This window comes from Dicentrarchus labrax, unplaced genomic scaffold (genome assembly GCF_905237075.1).
Source record: "Dicentrarchus labrax unplaced genomic scaffold, dlabrax2021, whole genome shotgun sequence".
In the NCBI taxonomy this organism is placed as follows: domain Eukaryota; kingdom Metazoa; phylum Chordata; class Actinopteri; family Moronidae; genus Dicentrarchus; species Dicentrarchus labrax.
This window is the reverse complement of record NW_026136711.1, coordinates 32,295,864-32,312,756: the sequence shown is the minus strand read 5'-3', so window position 1 is coordinate 32,312,756 and position 16,893 is coordinate 32,295,864. Positions and strand designations below refer to the sequence as shown.

General features: G+C 39.5%; 1 protein-coding gene across 1 annotated transcript in view; it reads right to left on the bottom strand.

The window, feature by feature from the left end:
• The window catches only part of rims4 (regulating synaptic membrane exocytosis 4), a 65,607-nt gene that overhangs the window by 20,152 nt on the left and 28,562 nt on the right, over positions 1–16,893 (bottom strand). Inside the window, exons 2-3 of the mRNA XM_051413819.1 lie at positions 16,084–16,228; positions 9,438–9,550 (exon numbers count right to left, since the gene is read on the bottom strand). Of these exons, the coding sequence (XP_051269779.1) occupies positions 9,438–9,550; positions 16,084–16,228 (258 nt within the window). The remainder of the gene's footprint in view (positions 1–9,437; positions 9,551–16,083; positions 16,229–16,893) is intronic.

Here is a 16,893-nt window from a genome sequence, read left to right as displayed (position 1 = left end):
TCATGTTTGTAGGCCTGCCCTTTATTTAAATTTTTGAGCTTTTTGAAACTTTCCACTTTCAGCAGATGAATGTGAAAACATCCTTCTGGTGTCAAACTCTTAAACATTCAACTGTAGGAACAAGAATAGAAATATGTTTTCAAGTGGTGGGGGACTTTTAACAGGACATATGCAAGGTACACAAAGTAATTTACTTTTCTTTTCTCTCTTCTGTGCAGATTGACAGCAATGTCATTCTGCTGATGGATGACGCAACTCTAATTACATTCCTTCCTATGGAGACCGACTTGCCCTCTTTAATTTCTGCATAGTCTCTCTAAGTGATCGGATAGATTAACTTCAGTTTTGCTGCTCACAACAACACCTGAAATGTCAGATTTGGATGACTTAATCAAACTATACTCTTTGAGTAAGAAAGAAATACTGGCAATCTTAGCACACAGCAACCACATAGTAATAAGTGTGCCAACTTTAAAGAGTATATGCAGAAGACTTGGCTTTTTCAGAAGCAAGAACCAGTCTGACTAGAATGAAGTGCTGACTTTTGTTCAACATGAGATCATGACCAATGGACAAATGCAGGTTTACCGTTGGCTACATCTTTGTGCAGTTCAGTGTGGATTTGTTGTGTCACAAGATACCATAAGATGCGTCATCAAATTGGTTGATCCACAAGGTGTGGAAATAAGACGAGCACAGTGCCTGAGAAGACGTCACTACAGCTGCAGAGGGTCAAATGCACTTTGGCACATGGACAGGTATGATAAGTTAAAGCCCTATGGCACAAACCACCTTTACTATTTGTCACATGAATGACAATAAAGTGCTTTCTTACTTTCTCAAACAACTCCTAAAAAGGGATAGGGGAGGTTGATGAACTTTAAATCAACATTCAAATGAAGACCTGAATACAAATGTGATGGAAGAAGGAAGATTTTTATTGGTAATCATGGTAACCAATAATAACATGGTTAAATCTCATAACCACATAGCCTAGTCTGGATTGAACTAGAATGGCTCAACTCTTTAAATGAACAGTTAAAAGTGACATTTAACATTTTTACAGTCAAATATAAATCCTCTCAACTGCAAGCTACTTTTCAATTGTTTTATATAGCCTCTTTATCAAACATCAGTGACCTAATGTAAAAGATCATGAACACTTTACAGGTAACACTGGCAATTCAACCAGGGTCTGTGGTATCACAAAATACACCAAGAGTCATCCATAAACATGGTGTAGAATTGAGGTAAATGTTAAGTGTTCAAGAAGATTTGTGTACAGGTATACTAAAGCTGTACTCCACACTTTATTTTAGTAACCTCAAAACATGAAAATTTGGCACAAGTATGACTGATCTCTTTGGCATTGCTATTATCAATAGCAAAAGTCATCATTCAACATCAAATTAGTTGATCCACAAGGCATATAACGTAAGAACTCAAGTTTATCAGACAGACAGACAGCAGCATAATATAGTGTCTGTGCAATATTAGTATTGTGTATCAGTAAAAAGTGTCCAAAATCTAAAAAAACGTTTGTTGCTCACAACAACGCCAGATTTGAATGACTTAATCAAACTCTACTGCAGACTTTCTTTCATTAACTAAGTAATGCTAATAATTTTAATACATACAGTAACAATGGTAATGGTAATGGTAATGATTAATAGTAAAACGTGTAACCTTGGTCTGGAAGTAGTCTGATGTGAACAAAGTGCTTAGTCAAAATTATATCACCACGAATTAACAGACTTACAATGCATCTTACTGTCAACTGAGATGTGTGGTGTCACAATATACTGTAAGATGCATCAGCAAACTGGCTGATTAAGAAGAAATGTGGTATCAAAACAATGACATCTGAGAAAACCTCAGAAGAGCCTTATAAAAACTACACTTCAGACTTGTTTTCACAAACATTACTGCTAAAATACCACTTCCTAAACATTAAAGACGTGAATTCAATTCAACTCAGTGATGGCATATACAGCAACATTTTGAAAGCATGACAAATGAAAAAGTCACGTTTAAAATTGTACCAATTACTTGGTAATTAACAACGCAGTCTGAATAATACAGAAAAAAACTGCCAGCAGTCCTTTTCGATTAGGCCAATGTCCAGTTCTTCTACTCAGTTCAGAACTTAGTAGAAAATATGGTCTGGATGGACTAGCCTAACTTTAACAAAGCTCTTGCTTTTGTCCAACATGACATTTCAGTCAATGGACAGATGCAGATCGCTGGCATCATCTTTAAGTTCCTTTGGCTTGGTTGCAGTGTAAAAGCGTAAGTCAGTCTTGCAGTCTCGTACATAGTGCCAATGGACTGGCAAATGTCTTTCTCTGTCTCTGTCCTTCTCTCTTTACCTCTTTAGTTTTGCGCTCCAAGAATGCGACGAGCTAACTAGCTGCTGAGCTAATTATACAAGCTAATTGCTAGCATAGGCTGGTTTCTACATTAACACACTTTTCTAGCAAATGTTTGTTTGTTGGTCTATATAAGTTACATGGGCTTACTGTAACCTCATTTGGAAACCTGTGAAGAAGAAATTGTTGTACGTTTCATTGTAGTTGTGTAACATGTATTGAGGGCCCGAGCACTGACCGTGCGAAGGCCCTATTGTAATTGAAGGAACTCTTTTTCCTCCTAAACAAACGCATATTTGGAGGCTTTCCCATGCTCGGCCATTTTGGATTTAGTGGCCATTTCTGGCGATTTGCACATGTTGTATTTGAACAAACTCCTCCTAGGGAGTCCTTTTGTGTTTGTAGTTGTAGTTTTACAACCTAAGCTTCAGTAAATCATGTTGTGCCCTTTAAAAAAAATTTAAATTTAGAAGGTTGAGGCTCAATTGGCATTCACAATTAATATCAGTATATTTTTGTAATGTGGTTAACCTTAAGCCACTTTCCACCACTGCTTTTGGGTCAACAGGGCATGCCATGAGTCAAGCTGATAGTGGACACTCCAAAAACATATTTTTGAAAAAATTTTTGAAAAGTGACAGCCCTAGTTATGACAATGTGAGCTTTGTTCTCTAATTAATTACAGGTTTGTGTTTTCCAAAAGAAAATAGCTCAACACTAAAGTTCTGTTAAGTTCTTAAACTCGTATAATACTGACATATTTTAAAGAAAGCTTTGAAGACTCCATACGCATCACGGATCCACTGTGATCCATTGCACCACTACATTGCAGTAATTTTCATACCAATTCTGGTGGTGCAAAAATGTTGGCTAATAGCCAATCCAGCCATATGTGTCCATGAAACAGTTAAACAAATAATAACAATAATAATATTTATTTATTTAATAGATTTTAATTTATTAAGAATTGTGGGAAGAAACCAGAGTACCTGGAGAAAACCCACACAAACACCCTTCCATATTTGGACCTCATTTGGTTCATACATGGAGAAGGTGCCGCATAAGCCGGTGGTTGGACATGGTAAGAATCGTACTTTCTGGCTGAATTTTTGACTTGGTTCGCACTGCCGACCTGAGCAGCGTTCCACAGCAAAACGTTCCGCCACACACACACGCTGCTCAGGTCGGCAGTGCGAACCAGCCGTTGGTGAGCTCTTGGTTAGTGCAGCCTGTGGTGAGCGGGCCCTGAAGTTGATGTGACATGAACAGGGCTTCATGATATGTGAGCTAAACCTTCTCAGCAGTGGTGGCTGACTATGTTCTGAGGAGGGTGTGTTGTTTTTATTTATTTTTTTATTCATATTAATTCAATAATATTAAATAGGATTGTGGGAAGAAACCGGAGCACCCGGAGTAAACCCAAACAAACACCCTTCCATATTTGGAGCCAACTATATAAAGAGTCCTCCTGCTGAATTGTGGTGATCTCTTCTCTTTGTAGCGTTAGTACGGCCTGTGGTTAGCGAAGCCTGAGGTCGATTGGGCTTAAGTTGACTCTGACCACGGGTGAGCTGCACTGTGTCAGAGATGGGTGGGAAATGCAGACGCTTTGAAGTTTGTTCAGGCCTTGACTTGACTGTATTAACCGGTAGCTGCATGTGCGGTAAGTTCTGAGCACTATTGCGGCCTGTGGTGACCGAAGCCTGAGGTGGATTGGTCTTGAGTTGACTTTGACCACGTGTGAGCTGCACTGTATCAGAGATGGGTGGGAAATGCAGATGCTTTGCAGTGTGTTCAGGCCTTGACTTGACTCTATTAACCGGTAGCTGCATGTGCGGTAAGTTCTTGGCACTATTGCGGCGTCTGGTGAGCAAAGCCTGAGGTGGATTTGTCTTGAGTTGACTCTGACCACGTGTGAGCTGCAGTGTATCAGAGGCTGCACCATCAGATTGCTCCATGTGTGGCGAGCTGTCCGTTGCAGTAGTGCAGCTTGTGGTTGGGATGTTGTTTGATGGAGATGGTGTTGATGTGTGATCAGACTCTTGAAGGATGTCTGGTGGACATGGTATTAGGACATTGCCTTTTAATGTGTGTCTCTGCTGAGTCTTGAACACACGTCCATATTTTAACTTCGGCAGCTTGACCGCACCATCAAATTGCTGCATGTGTGGCGAGCTGTCTGTTGCAGTAGTGCAGCTTGTGGTTGGGGTGGTGTTTAATGGAGATGTCTTTGATGTATGTGTCGACCTTTGCTTTCCCTTTCTAGTAAATTGCTGTTTGTCTTTCTTGGACTGATGCTGCTCCTTGTCGTTCATTTGATCAGGTTCTGGTTTAACCTTCATCAACTTCCGATACCTTCTAAACAATTCCTCATCACTTGGAATGTCAATTACCGTTAATGTGTCTGTAATGTCTTGATAGAGCCTCTCAAATTTTGCAGGATAATTTTGTATAGGTGGTAGGTCTGGTAGTGGAGATGTGGGCGGTGATGACCTTGTAGTCTCAAGTGGTATTTGAGAGATACTTGATTCTTTTCTCATCTCTGCCGTATCAGGTCTTGCTGGCAGTTTCTGGTCAGCATCCTCCGCAGGGCTGAGTTGGGTAGAATGCCATTCATCCCTCCCAAAGAGGCCTATGCAGCGGCCTGTGTTTGTCCATATCCGGACATTGCAGTCTAACCCTGCAGTAATTATGTTTTTACAGTCAGGGTCACACTTAACACTCACCACAGCTGTGAGGTGAGAGTGCCAGGTCCCCAACAGAGGAGGTGGACACAGTGACACGTACCACGCTTTGTCTTCCCGTCTTTTAAAGCCAAATCCCTGTATGTCCCAATGATAAATCCTTCCGGTACTATCCCCAGCTAGTAGTATATGTTCATTGACATTGGTCGACATGGTGGTAATGACTGCACCTTCGTCATTCACTGCCTTGAACTTTCCTAACAGACCCCCGTTGCTTTTAACAGACCAGGCACAGATGAAGCCATCTGCAGAAGTCAGTAGTGTGGCTGTGTGAACACTGGTGGCCCTGGTCTTAAGACATATAATAAGAGGGCTAAGAGAATTCATAGTCTTAGCTGTGGATTTTTTACACTGAGCTTTTTTCTCAGTGTCTTTGACATTATTTTGCCTCTTGTCAACCGGTAGACTCCCTGATCGTCCTTGTGTGTTCTTTTTGTCTGGCATTTGTGTTCGAGAGCTCATCTTGGCATTAATCCAGTAGAGAACTTCTGCAGTTTCTGTATTCCAGAAAACAATATTTCCATTGCTGGAGGCAGTAACCAGTGCGTCTTCATGCACATCCATTGAGGTAACGTCATTTAAATAATCATGCTCCAAAAATCTGTTGTCATATCCCTCGATATCCAGGTTAAAAATCTTCTTGGAGTCTCTTCCAGACACAAATATCCTATCATTTATGCAGACGATACCTGTTACCTCCTTTGGCACGGTAACAGGAAGAACACCAAGCTCTGTTCCATTGTTAAAGTTCCACAGTCTCATTTTCCCATCCTGGGAAACTGTGAATAGTCTGCGCTGTGGTTCGTCAAGTGAGATGGCAGTGAACCCCACATGTCGATGTGGAGTTACATTGAACTCCATCACAGCTTTTCCTGTTGTGATATCCCAAACTGTCACCACACCGTTTTGGCAAATAGAGACAACCTGTTTGAAAATGCTGTGATAGAGAGCGGAGCACAAGGGTTTGTCATGTGTTGTTAATGTATCTTTAAAAACATCTGTTCCTCTTCCAAGACATTTTCCTATATCTGAGTTAGCCACGACTAACTCATTGTTGTGTATGTTAAGACACACACTTGAGAGAGGGGCCCGTCCCATGCCTTCAGCCTGGAAGCTTTGTCGGCACACCCAGCCATTCTCTGACCACACACACACAATCTTGTCGTCCGATAAACTGATAAATGTTTTTTCCATACCATTGTACATAATATGGGTAATGGGTCTGACATGTCCGAATAATTCCTGTTCGCACGACATGCTCTTGTGGGGAAACCACACCCGCAATAAGCCATCTGTACCACCAGTTACCAGATACCTAGCCGAAGGGGAGTATTCAACACAGGTGAAAAACTCTGCATGTCCGTGGCTTTCAAAGATGGTTTTAGAGACTTTGGTATTGGGTGGCTTGGGTAGGGTAGCGAGGACCATTGACTTGGATGAACTACCGCAGATGGCAAACGAGTCAAGTAACGGAAAGTATCGGATCTGACTGCACACATCACCGAAGATGGGGACTTCAAATGACGAAAAGTCCTTGGAATGGTGTTTAAGCACTTTTTGAACATAAGCAGTTGGATAATCCTTTAGAGAGGGGTGTTCGTAAACCTCCTTGGGGAAAAGACCACAACTCTTTATGTTGTGTGAGATAAAGGCTGACAAACAACCTTTAATATCTCCAAAGGAAAACAGTGCTTTTTTTCCATCAGACCAGTAGTTCATGGTATTAACTCTGTTGTCAACAATTAAAGCATGGCAGATTCCAAAAGTTGTAGGGAACTCAGTACAATCATAGAACAACAGTTCCCTGTCAGAAGTGGCAACAGCCAGCTGTTTGAGTTCTCTGATGTACACCATGTCATTAACACACATTTTCTCAATTTTTGAGTAAGGAAGTGTCTTTTGATTTGTGCTCAAATTAAATGTGTATGGGGTTTCAAACCTGTCAGTCCAGAAGTTGAGGACACCATCTGAGCTGATGGTGAGGTATTGACCTTTCTTGTAAGGCCTGGTTTGTTCTGTTGAAACCCCATAACCAAGTTCGACGTTATCGTCGAAGGGTCGGAATATTGTACTTATGACTGTTTTATGACAGTCCACAGGTACTATTTGGAAAGGTTTGGGAAAGGATTGATTTTTAAAATCCATTCTTTGTGATGCCGTATTTTGGTGTAAGAGGAAGGTCATTAACTCCCCAATGTCCACAGTTCCGTCACAGTTTGTGTCAATCTGCATGTGGAGGATAGTGACTTCTTCTGTGGTCAAATTACCATCTAACTTCTTCATCACTACACAAAATTCGTCCATATCCAATCCTCCACCATCATCGGCATCAGCCTCCCTAAACAATTCAACAATCTTTGGAATGTCTTTAGCACTAAACATTTCTGTACTCTCTGGTAGATCCTCCTCCATATCGTCAGATAGGTCCTCCTCCTCCATGTTCTCTGGCATGTTTTTCGCAATGTTCTTGTATCTTCTCATTATTACTTTGATATACCCAGTTAACTGGTTAATTAGGGTAATAGTGTTGCTAACTTTGTTAAAAAGAGAGAACTCCCCTAAACATTATGGGTTGTCCATATTTATAGACCCAGATCAAAGCCATTCTAAAATCCAAGATCAAAGCCAGATTCTAGAATCAAAGATCAAAGCCACACACACACACACACACACACACACACACACACACACACACACACAATTTTTCACTTATTTGTATTTTTTTTTTTTTTTTACGGAAGAGGATTTGGGCCAAATTAAAACTCACATGTGAGCCTAAATGAGAAAAAAAAAAAAAAAAAAAATTCAGAATTCTGACCTTTTTTTTAAAAAATAATTTTGACTTTATTCTCAGAATTTTCACTTTAAATTCAGGATTAGGAAGGATTAACTAGTAAGGAACCAACTTAAGCAAGAGATTCACTGACAGAAAATGTTGGATATAATACAGTTTTTGCGTGTTCGAGGGGTCCCTGAGTAAGCCATTTCATTAATGGAAGAGGAAAAGGTAAGCGAAAAGAACATGTTTTGGTTTGGTTTGGTTTGGTTTGTAACGAAAAGTAACAACAATTTCAAATTTGTTCGCTAACACGGTTGGGCTATTGGATATCGGCGAGTTCATCTTAGGTTGGGTTTTTCGGGAGATGTTTGCCTTTTTACTTAGCAACTTTTGCAAAATGCCTGCCTCCGAAGTGGAGTTAGAGCCACTGACCAGCGACAGACTCTCGTACTGCGGCCTTGACTTTGAAATCAGTTTCTGAACTATACGTTTTTCAATACCAAGAAAATACAATAGTATACCCATCAAAAGGAACAATAATAACAAACAGTATGGCAGCAATTAAAATTGGTACCAAATGACAAGACATTTTTTAATACTCAGTAGTATCAAAGCAATTCGGTGGTAAGTTTAGTACCCAGCTTTAGAGCGGGTGAATATTACACGTACACAACTCCAAATAAATGCTAGCGTTGCTCTGTCTGCTGGATGTGTAAGTAGGTAAGTGTTTGCTTACATGTCCTCCATATCAACTTTGTAAGCGGACAGTAAGTTAGCGCTGTCTTTCTTTCTGGCTCCTAGAGATGAAAATCTTTAGAGCTTTTTTGTGATTTTGAAAATGAAACCTTTTCTTCACTCCCTTCACTGGAAGTCATATTGGAAAATAGTTTCAGCTAAATGTCCCCAAAATGACAAATGCATTCCTTTGAAAGTGACAGAGAGCAGATGACAGCCAAGTTATTCTGAGTTCTCTGATATTATATAATGTTGGACTGGACAGCAGGTTTGGAGTGGAGTCGGTCCAGTCAGTGTCACTGTTGTCGGGCCAAGGACACTGTCTGGCTGCCAGCGAGGAAACTGACCCACTTACAGTAGATCACTGCTGTGGAGGACAGGCTGCATACAATATATCCAGTATATACAGCCTGGAAATGAGTAAGTGCAGGGGCCGTTGAGAAAAACTCTGCAGTAGGACCTAGCTCTGATTTATGGGGCCGTTTTTTTGCCAACGTGAAATGATTTCAGCAGTCGTTTAGTTCAGTTTTATGAGGAAATAAACTGTTTTTCCTTTTAAATTTTCAGACCAATTTTTCATCGAGAGAGTTTCTTGTTTCAGGGGCATTTTACAAAATATAGATGATAGTTATGACCCCCAAATCTTGATCATTTTCCTCCTCAACTTGGAGACAATTAAGTATGGTGGGATAGATTAAGTTTTTTGTCTTGCGTCATCTTTGTTAACAAAAGATTGGATGAAAGCCTCACTGTAGATGAACTGTTGGGGAAAAGCTTTGCAAAACGGTTGTAAAAATAAAAACTTTTTACCCATGGATGTTGTCGCCAGCGTCTGTCGCCCAACAAACTGGGCGGGTCCCATCCCGTCCAGGAAGTCGCTGAACTGTGCATCCGATGCCAGACACATGCCACTGTAGTTCAGGCTGCAGAGAGAGGGACAGAGGGTTAAACACGACCAGGCAGTTCTCACTGTACTTCAATTTGATAGAGAAAGTGAGTCAAAGACAGGAAGATAAAGACAGAGGATGAGAAACAGACAAAAACAGTCAAGTATAGAAAATAAGGAATCACTCCTGTTTCAACTTAGTTAAACTCCCAAAATTTAAATTGGCTCTCTGAAACTAAACTCAGAGTGTTAGTTTTAGAGTTTGACCCCCATGTGTCCTTAGTTTGTGTGTTTTTGTGTGTGTTTGTGCAAAGGAATCAGCTCAGAGTGCTTTTGTGGCAGAGAGCCAGGTACACAACTGTGTGTGTGTGTATATGTGTGTTCCATGGAAGGACAAATCCACCCAAACATGCTCTGATGCTGATGTATATATCATAAATCATAAATCTGTGATGCTTAGTAGGGGTCTGAACTATGATGGCCAAGCAGTTCAGGCGTTTGACTTCAGAACCAACAGCACTGGTTCCTGTTTCTGTGACAGCATGAATGTTGTGGTGTGTGTGTGTGTGTGTGTGTGTGTGTGTGTGTGTGTGTGTGTCTCCTTAAAAGTTCTGCAACCATGGTCCAACCATACAGTCTCCACTTACTTTGTTGCTAAGTTAAACCTCCTCTCAAGCTGTGACTGTGATTGATTTACATCTCCTTAACTCTCCTGATAGTTTTATTGGACTGCAGCAAATTCCTTCTAGCTCTGTCCATCTGAGCAGAGGTCTAATCAGCCAGAATAACTGAAACACTTGAGAACACGTGTAGAAATGGGCAATTTGATGAAAAGTATACATGTTGAGTAGTCTGAAAACTCACTTTTATACAGTTGTGTGTAGAGACACCCTATTATTTTCACCTGTACTTAATATAGAGGGAGTGGTGAAGAGGTGGAAGTGGTTGCCACATAAAAGAAGCTGCTACTCAAAATGCCAACTCTCTTTTGTCGGCACGTTCTGTGTCTAAAAATAAACCTGTGCCGGACCTGGGGTGATTGACTTCCACAACAAGAGGAAACAGAGAGACATGTTCATGTGGAGCTGGACCGGAGGTAAGCTATTTCCTTTACCAGTACATCTACCTATGCCAATTGGCCCACAGCCCTGAGTCCACCGGGCTAATCAGCTGAAGTATTTTTCATTGCTTGGGGCACCTGGTTGTTGTGGCTCCTGCTCTCCAGGAGTATAAAGTGCTCCACTTAAGAGGCATTGAGACAGGAGCCAATGATACAAATACGTAACTTTGAGTAATCTTAGTTTAGTTTTATAGCTTGTTGGACTGTTGGAATGGTTAGTTTCCCAGTTAAAGAGTTAACCGACTTGCCTTGCAAGTTGTCAAACATCCAGAAGAACCTCATTTGCGTCACCCTGGGATGACTAGGGACTTAACTAGTCACATCCATGCTAACACCCCAGATCAGGACTGTAAAAAATCCATAATTAATAATAATAATTACACTGTGATGAGTTTGTTTATCACATTATGATGGCAGCCCTCTTCCTCTTTCCTCCCTTTCTTCTCCTACATTTCCTTAACCTTCATCTTTCTCCTTGTCTCTACTTTCACATTTCTATATTCTGTTTGCACAATCTTTATTCATCCCTGCTCTGATGAGGGTACTGTAGCTGCACATTTCAGGAAACAGGTTTATTTATCAGTTTTTTAAACCCAACAAGGACTGCAATCTAAATCACCCGACAGCTTTGTATTCCTCGTTAAAAAAAAGTGTTAAAATATTTACTGGATTGTTCCAACAAAGTCTCACAGCCTGACATTTAATATTAACTTCGCAGTGAGTAGCCAAACAGCACAACAGTACTTACAAAATAATTTACAAGGCAGGTCTCTGTGATTAACACACAAACTCACTTAGCTTGAATTAGTCATTTATGCAGACGTTAGCAAACATTAAATAATCACAGGTCATTTTTAATATTTAATAATTCATTCATACCCCTGATTTCTCATTTACATTTTGATGTTTGTGCAGTTATGTGTTTTATGTTTATGTGTGTTTCTGACAATTTACATATTTCCAGTGTTGTAGGCTCCCATTTCTGTGCATGTGGGCACTTATTGCTGGTATGTGCTGCAATAAGTAAATTAAGATACACAGAATTAATAAATCAACATATAATGATGTAAAATCCTGTGTGTGTGTGTGTGTGTGTGTGTGTGTGTGTGTGTGTGTGTGTGTGTGTGTGTAGAGCGACCTGACATGCAATAAGTCAAGCAACATTAGCCGAGTGGGAATTACTGGGTGATAAAATCCTGAGCTTTAGATTATAATATTGGTGTGTGTGAGGCACATCTGGGGATTACGCGGCTGTTTCACAGAAATATGACGCTCAATGTAAACCGCGTGCTGTAGGCAGATGACACACGGGAATTGCTACAAATATTCAAGGTCCTATATTGTAAAATGTTTTACATATTCTATATCGTATTATATAAGACTGTTAGTCACCATTTATGTTTTGCAGATGAGTGTGAGGTCTGGTTTGAATTAGTTAAAATGAATGAAGGTGAAGAATCAATGATTCAGGAGGTGCTTGTCAACAGGATGTTGGAAACATAAACTGAACCAGAAACACATGTCATCTTTGAGTGGGTTGTTTATGTTAAGCAAAGCAAGAAAACCTAAATGTCCAATCTTTTTTTTTTCTCTATAATATTGTGCTATAACACAAAGACTAACTTGCTGTCGTCTGCAGCACATGAACAATGCAGCTCATTTTTTGGTTCATGTCAACAACATGGATCATTAATTGGTGCCTATTTTGCATCATAAGCAGGCATTAGCATAGCATAGCCATAGGGGAGAGACAGAGTTTGAGCAACTTGTGGATTTAATATTATAGAATAAACTAGCTAGCAACCCAATTTTTTTTTTTTTTTACATCCATCTAAAAGTAAGGACTCGTTTTCCAAACATTGCTACAGATTGTGAGTTAAAAAAATCTTGAGGATACGCAACTTTCTGCCTGGATTATGTTAAGTGGCTACATGTTTTTGCAGTCCAGTGTTACATTCTTATTCTGCACAAAAGTCACAGATTGTGGTTTCGGTGGTAAAAAACTAAACACCTTAGGTGTCATATTGAAATAGTCAAAAGTATTTAAAACTCAGCATGCTGTTAGTGAACGTTTTGCAGATGCATTCTCAATGAACACTTTGTGACTCATATCGATTAAAAAACTATATCATCAGCAATTTGTCTCTTTATAAATATATTTGCTCCGGCAGATTTGTAGTGTATACATGTCATTGTTTTAGACACAGCGTTGCAACGTTCACCACTGTAACTGTAAACTCTACAGTGCTGCGCATCGCACTAACGTAGTACTAAGGTTGAGCTGCCAGAAGAAAAGGCAGTAAATTTAACTTGAAACACTTAAACCCAATTAAATGTCAACAGTGTCTTTATTCGCCACGTTATATCATTTAGTCACCCGAACTGAACAGACAGGACAATATGTAATGTAAGACTCTCATATCCCTTATACAAACATAGCAAACCATTCCCATTTAGCCCCATCATCACTCACACACACTCACACACACACTCACGCACACACACATTTTCCGGGTCCTGAATTGGCCGGACCATAAATCAATAAGCTCATAAGTGTGATTGGATGGTGTTAGCTAACAAAGTGCTTATTCATGGTCGTGCATAGGCAGGCACAGAGCTTTTCAATCAGAGGACTGAGCCAAACAGCTGACGGAAACACGAGCAGACAGGAAGACAAGCAGCGGTTTGCTGCTGCTGATTTAAATAATGTGGTGGTGCAGCTCAGTTTACTCTGCCTAACGCCCTGCATAAACAGATTTACATTTTAACCAACTACAGTAGCTCCTCTATCTGACAGAATCAAGAAATAATAAAGTAGTTATGTAACAATAGTATTATTCAGACAATTTCTAACTTTTGAATTTAAATTCTTCGATTAAGGCCATGGTTGCCAGATAACTAAAATGGCTTAAGAAAAACAATTTCCCCATATATCCATCTATAATCTATACAAGCTTATCCTGTGCAGAGTCACAGAGAATTAACTATAAAGGTTAAGCTTGTGGAGAAATAACAGTGGCTATTAGGGGTGTAAGAAAATATCCATATTTTAGTTTTATTTTGTGGTATTGTATTAATTCTAAAAAATGCTATATATAATAAATACAAATGCAGATCCCACTGCTCTGGTTTCATGAAAAACTTTTTAACTCAGATTTTTTACGCATATGGTGCTAATCTTTGTACAGTTTTCCACAATCTATCACCTGACCTACAGTATTGTAATATACTGTATCGTATCGCCAGATTCTTGCCCATAAACAGCCCTAGAGGTTAGTTTGTTAATGTTAAAGTTGTAATGTGTTGTTAATGTAGCTTATCAATGATAAATATCATGCACATTTCAATGTCAAGCTTCTTGCCTTGAGTTTCATCCCTCTGTTTATTTTATGAGGGGTTGAAAGATGCTTCTCAGACGTTGTGCTCTGGTCATATTGATTGTATTTTAAGGATTCAAGGTCAGTTTGTGAGATTATTGGACTTCTAGCACTTAAGAGAAGTAACAGTAAGAAAATATTTCAAGTTTGGTTTTGTGATGGTTTTTTTTTAACAAAATGATCAGACTTTAAATTCTATCTGTCACTTAAAACTTAATTCACTACCTGTGTATAAGTTTAGGCAATAAAAAATTACTTTTTAAAAATTTAACCAAGAACACAATATTTCCATAACCTGAAAAAGTTATGTGAGTCCTCAAAGATAAACACAAAAAGGTTTTATATGAAATGAATGAACAGATAAAGTCCACTGTCAGAGTACATTGCTGATACATTCAATATAAACAGTTTGTGACTTGATATGTTACTTAACAACATTTTCTCATTATGTTAATAGAAAACATAATCCAGGCACCGTTATCTTTCTTTCGAAGCATATTTGCAGTTTCAAATTATACTGTAAGTATGTGAACATTAAGAGACTGATTGGACAAATTATGTGACTGGTTTGCGGATGAAGAGGCGTAAACACTGCAGCAATGAACCAAAACAAATCACAGATCCCTTCAGTGTTTTTGTGTCGACTCTGACTCTTACTTCTCAGCGTTACATGTACTTTAATATTCTAAAAAAACAAACAATCAATCTTATTAATGCCTCAGTGTCGATCTGGTATTTGCATTAAACAATCAATAACTTATTTTTTCATACAGATGCATAAGTGGTCCTAATTTACTCTGGCCCTTTGTGTGCTTTATAGAGTTGACATTTTGAATAAACCAGCTAGCATCATCGTATTTCAGCTGACGTATTCTTTTTTAGTTTCATTTGGTCGACAAGATAAACAAGGGTTGCATGCAGCAGCTCCTAAACAGAATATATTCCAGATATAAATGGAATATTAATATGCATGCAAACACACTCAGTGATGCAATCATCCTCTGAGTCTCTGAGTCTCTACCTCTCCTTGTTTTCCTTTAAACCCTCCCAGCCCCCATCAGCCTGTCAGTCTGTCTGTCTGCCTCCTCTTCTTATGTAACTGTAGAAATTCAAGCTGGTAGCCAGGTTGGCACTGATCAGCGTGTGTGTGTGTGTGTGTGTGTGTGTGTGTGTGTGTGTGTGTTCAGTAGTACTACACTAGTATTGCTGATGTCATAGGCGCTATTCCACTGGGCTTTACTGTATACTCCCTCTCTCTGTGTGCCATCCCCCCCCGCTGACTGCTTCTGTTAGATGGATGCTAGAAACACACTAGCGGGAGAGGACAGTTAAGGAGGAAAACAAAATGGAAATGAGAAGGAACTTGAAGAAACTTCTCAAGTGCGAAACATCCACAAATGCCGAAGGATCTTTCACATTTGAGAATTTCAGAATCATTTCAGAATTTTGTTCTTAAATTGTTGAAAAATACCCCAGACACACACACACACAGAGAAAAGATGATTAACAGGAGCAAAATCAAAACTTCCAGCAAAAAACTTCCTAAAGGGCTGAAAAATGCTGATTTCAGATATTTCAGAATCACACCAAAATGCATTTTACTCCTGTGTTCATGGCTTAACTGTTATCAAATTTCACTGAAATCAGTTCCCAGTTTTTTAAATAATAATTATAAAACATATAATAAAAAAAACAATAAAACATAAGTAACAGCAACGGTTGGATTCTGGCTGCGGACCTTTGTTGGATGCCATACCCCTCTCTCTCTCTCTCTCTCTCTCTCTCTCTCTCTCTCTCTCTCTCTCCTCTCTCTCTCTATCTATCTATCTATCTATCCTCTCTCTCTCTCTCGCTCTCTCCCCTCTCTCTCCTCGCTCTCTATCTATCTATCTATCTATCTATCTATCTATCTATCTATCTATCTATCTCTCTCTCTCTCTCTCTCTCTCTCTCTCTCTCTCTTTGTGTCCACCCAAAATTAATGTGATTCTCATGAGAGTGTTCATCAGAATGTTGTTGGTGGATCCAGATAAACTGGGTTCAGTTTGTGTCGATGCAGGACAGGTTACTCACTTTCCCTCGGAGCCGTAGCTGTTCATGCTGTCCTCTATAGACTCGTGGCTGGCCTGGCGGACAGTCCGACTGGGCATCTCTACAGCCAGTCCCGTCTCCGTGCTCCTCTGGATGCCTCCCTTCAACTTCCTTCCCTCCGTATCCACTGCAGGGAAGCAGACAGACAAATATATTCAGCTGCTGTACACAGATTTTTATGCACCAAAGTGCATAAAATATTTTGAAAGAAAACAGTTGCCAGTGTAGAGCCAGTTTATGGCGTCTGGTCGCAGCTAAAAACCTTTATTTTTTTGTTTAAACTCAAAATCATTTATTTCTGGCTATCTCAAGACAAAAATAAAGAGTTCTCTGTTGAGGAACGCTCAGAATATGCTGATATATCTGCATATATTGCAATCCTATGAAACAAAATTAAAATAAATAAAATGAACTTGAATTAGAGAATGTATGTTTAATGAATGTTTTTTTATAATCCATCAAGATTTTTGCACTTTTTCTTAATGAGACTTTATTTTAAAAATTCAACAAAACATTATTTTATTTTTAAAAACCAAACCTGTTCAGCTGTACCTGTTTGTGTTTGTCCTACTGTGACCTCATCAGTGTCAGATAAAGGATGACCACAGTGATGAGAAATCACTTTAACAAGGCCAAGGACAAAAGCACTCGATTCCTCCTCAGAGCAGAGACATACATCTTGTTGCAAAATAGACCACAAAATCGATGCACGCCGCACTTTATGGGACCTCGCTGTGGCTGCAAGGTGTCCTGTGTGTGTGTGTGTGTGTGTGTGTGTTGTTAGAGGGTGAG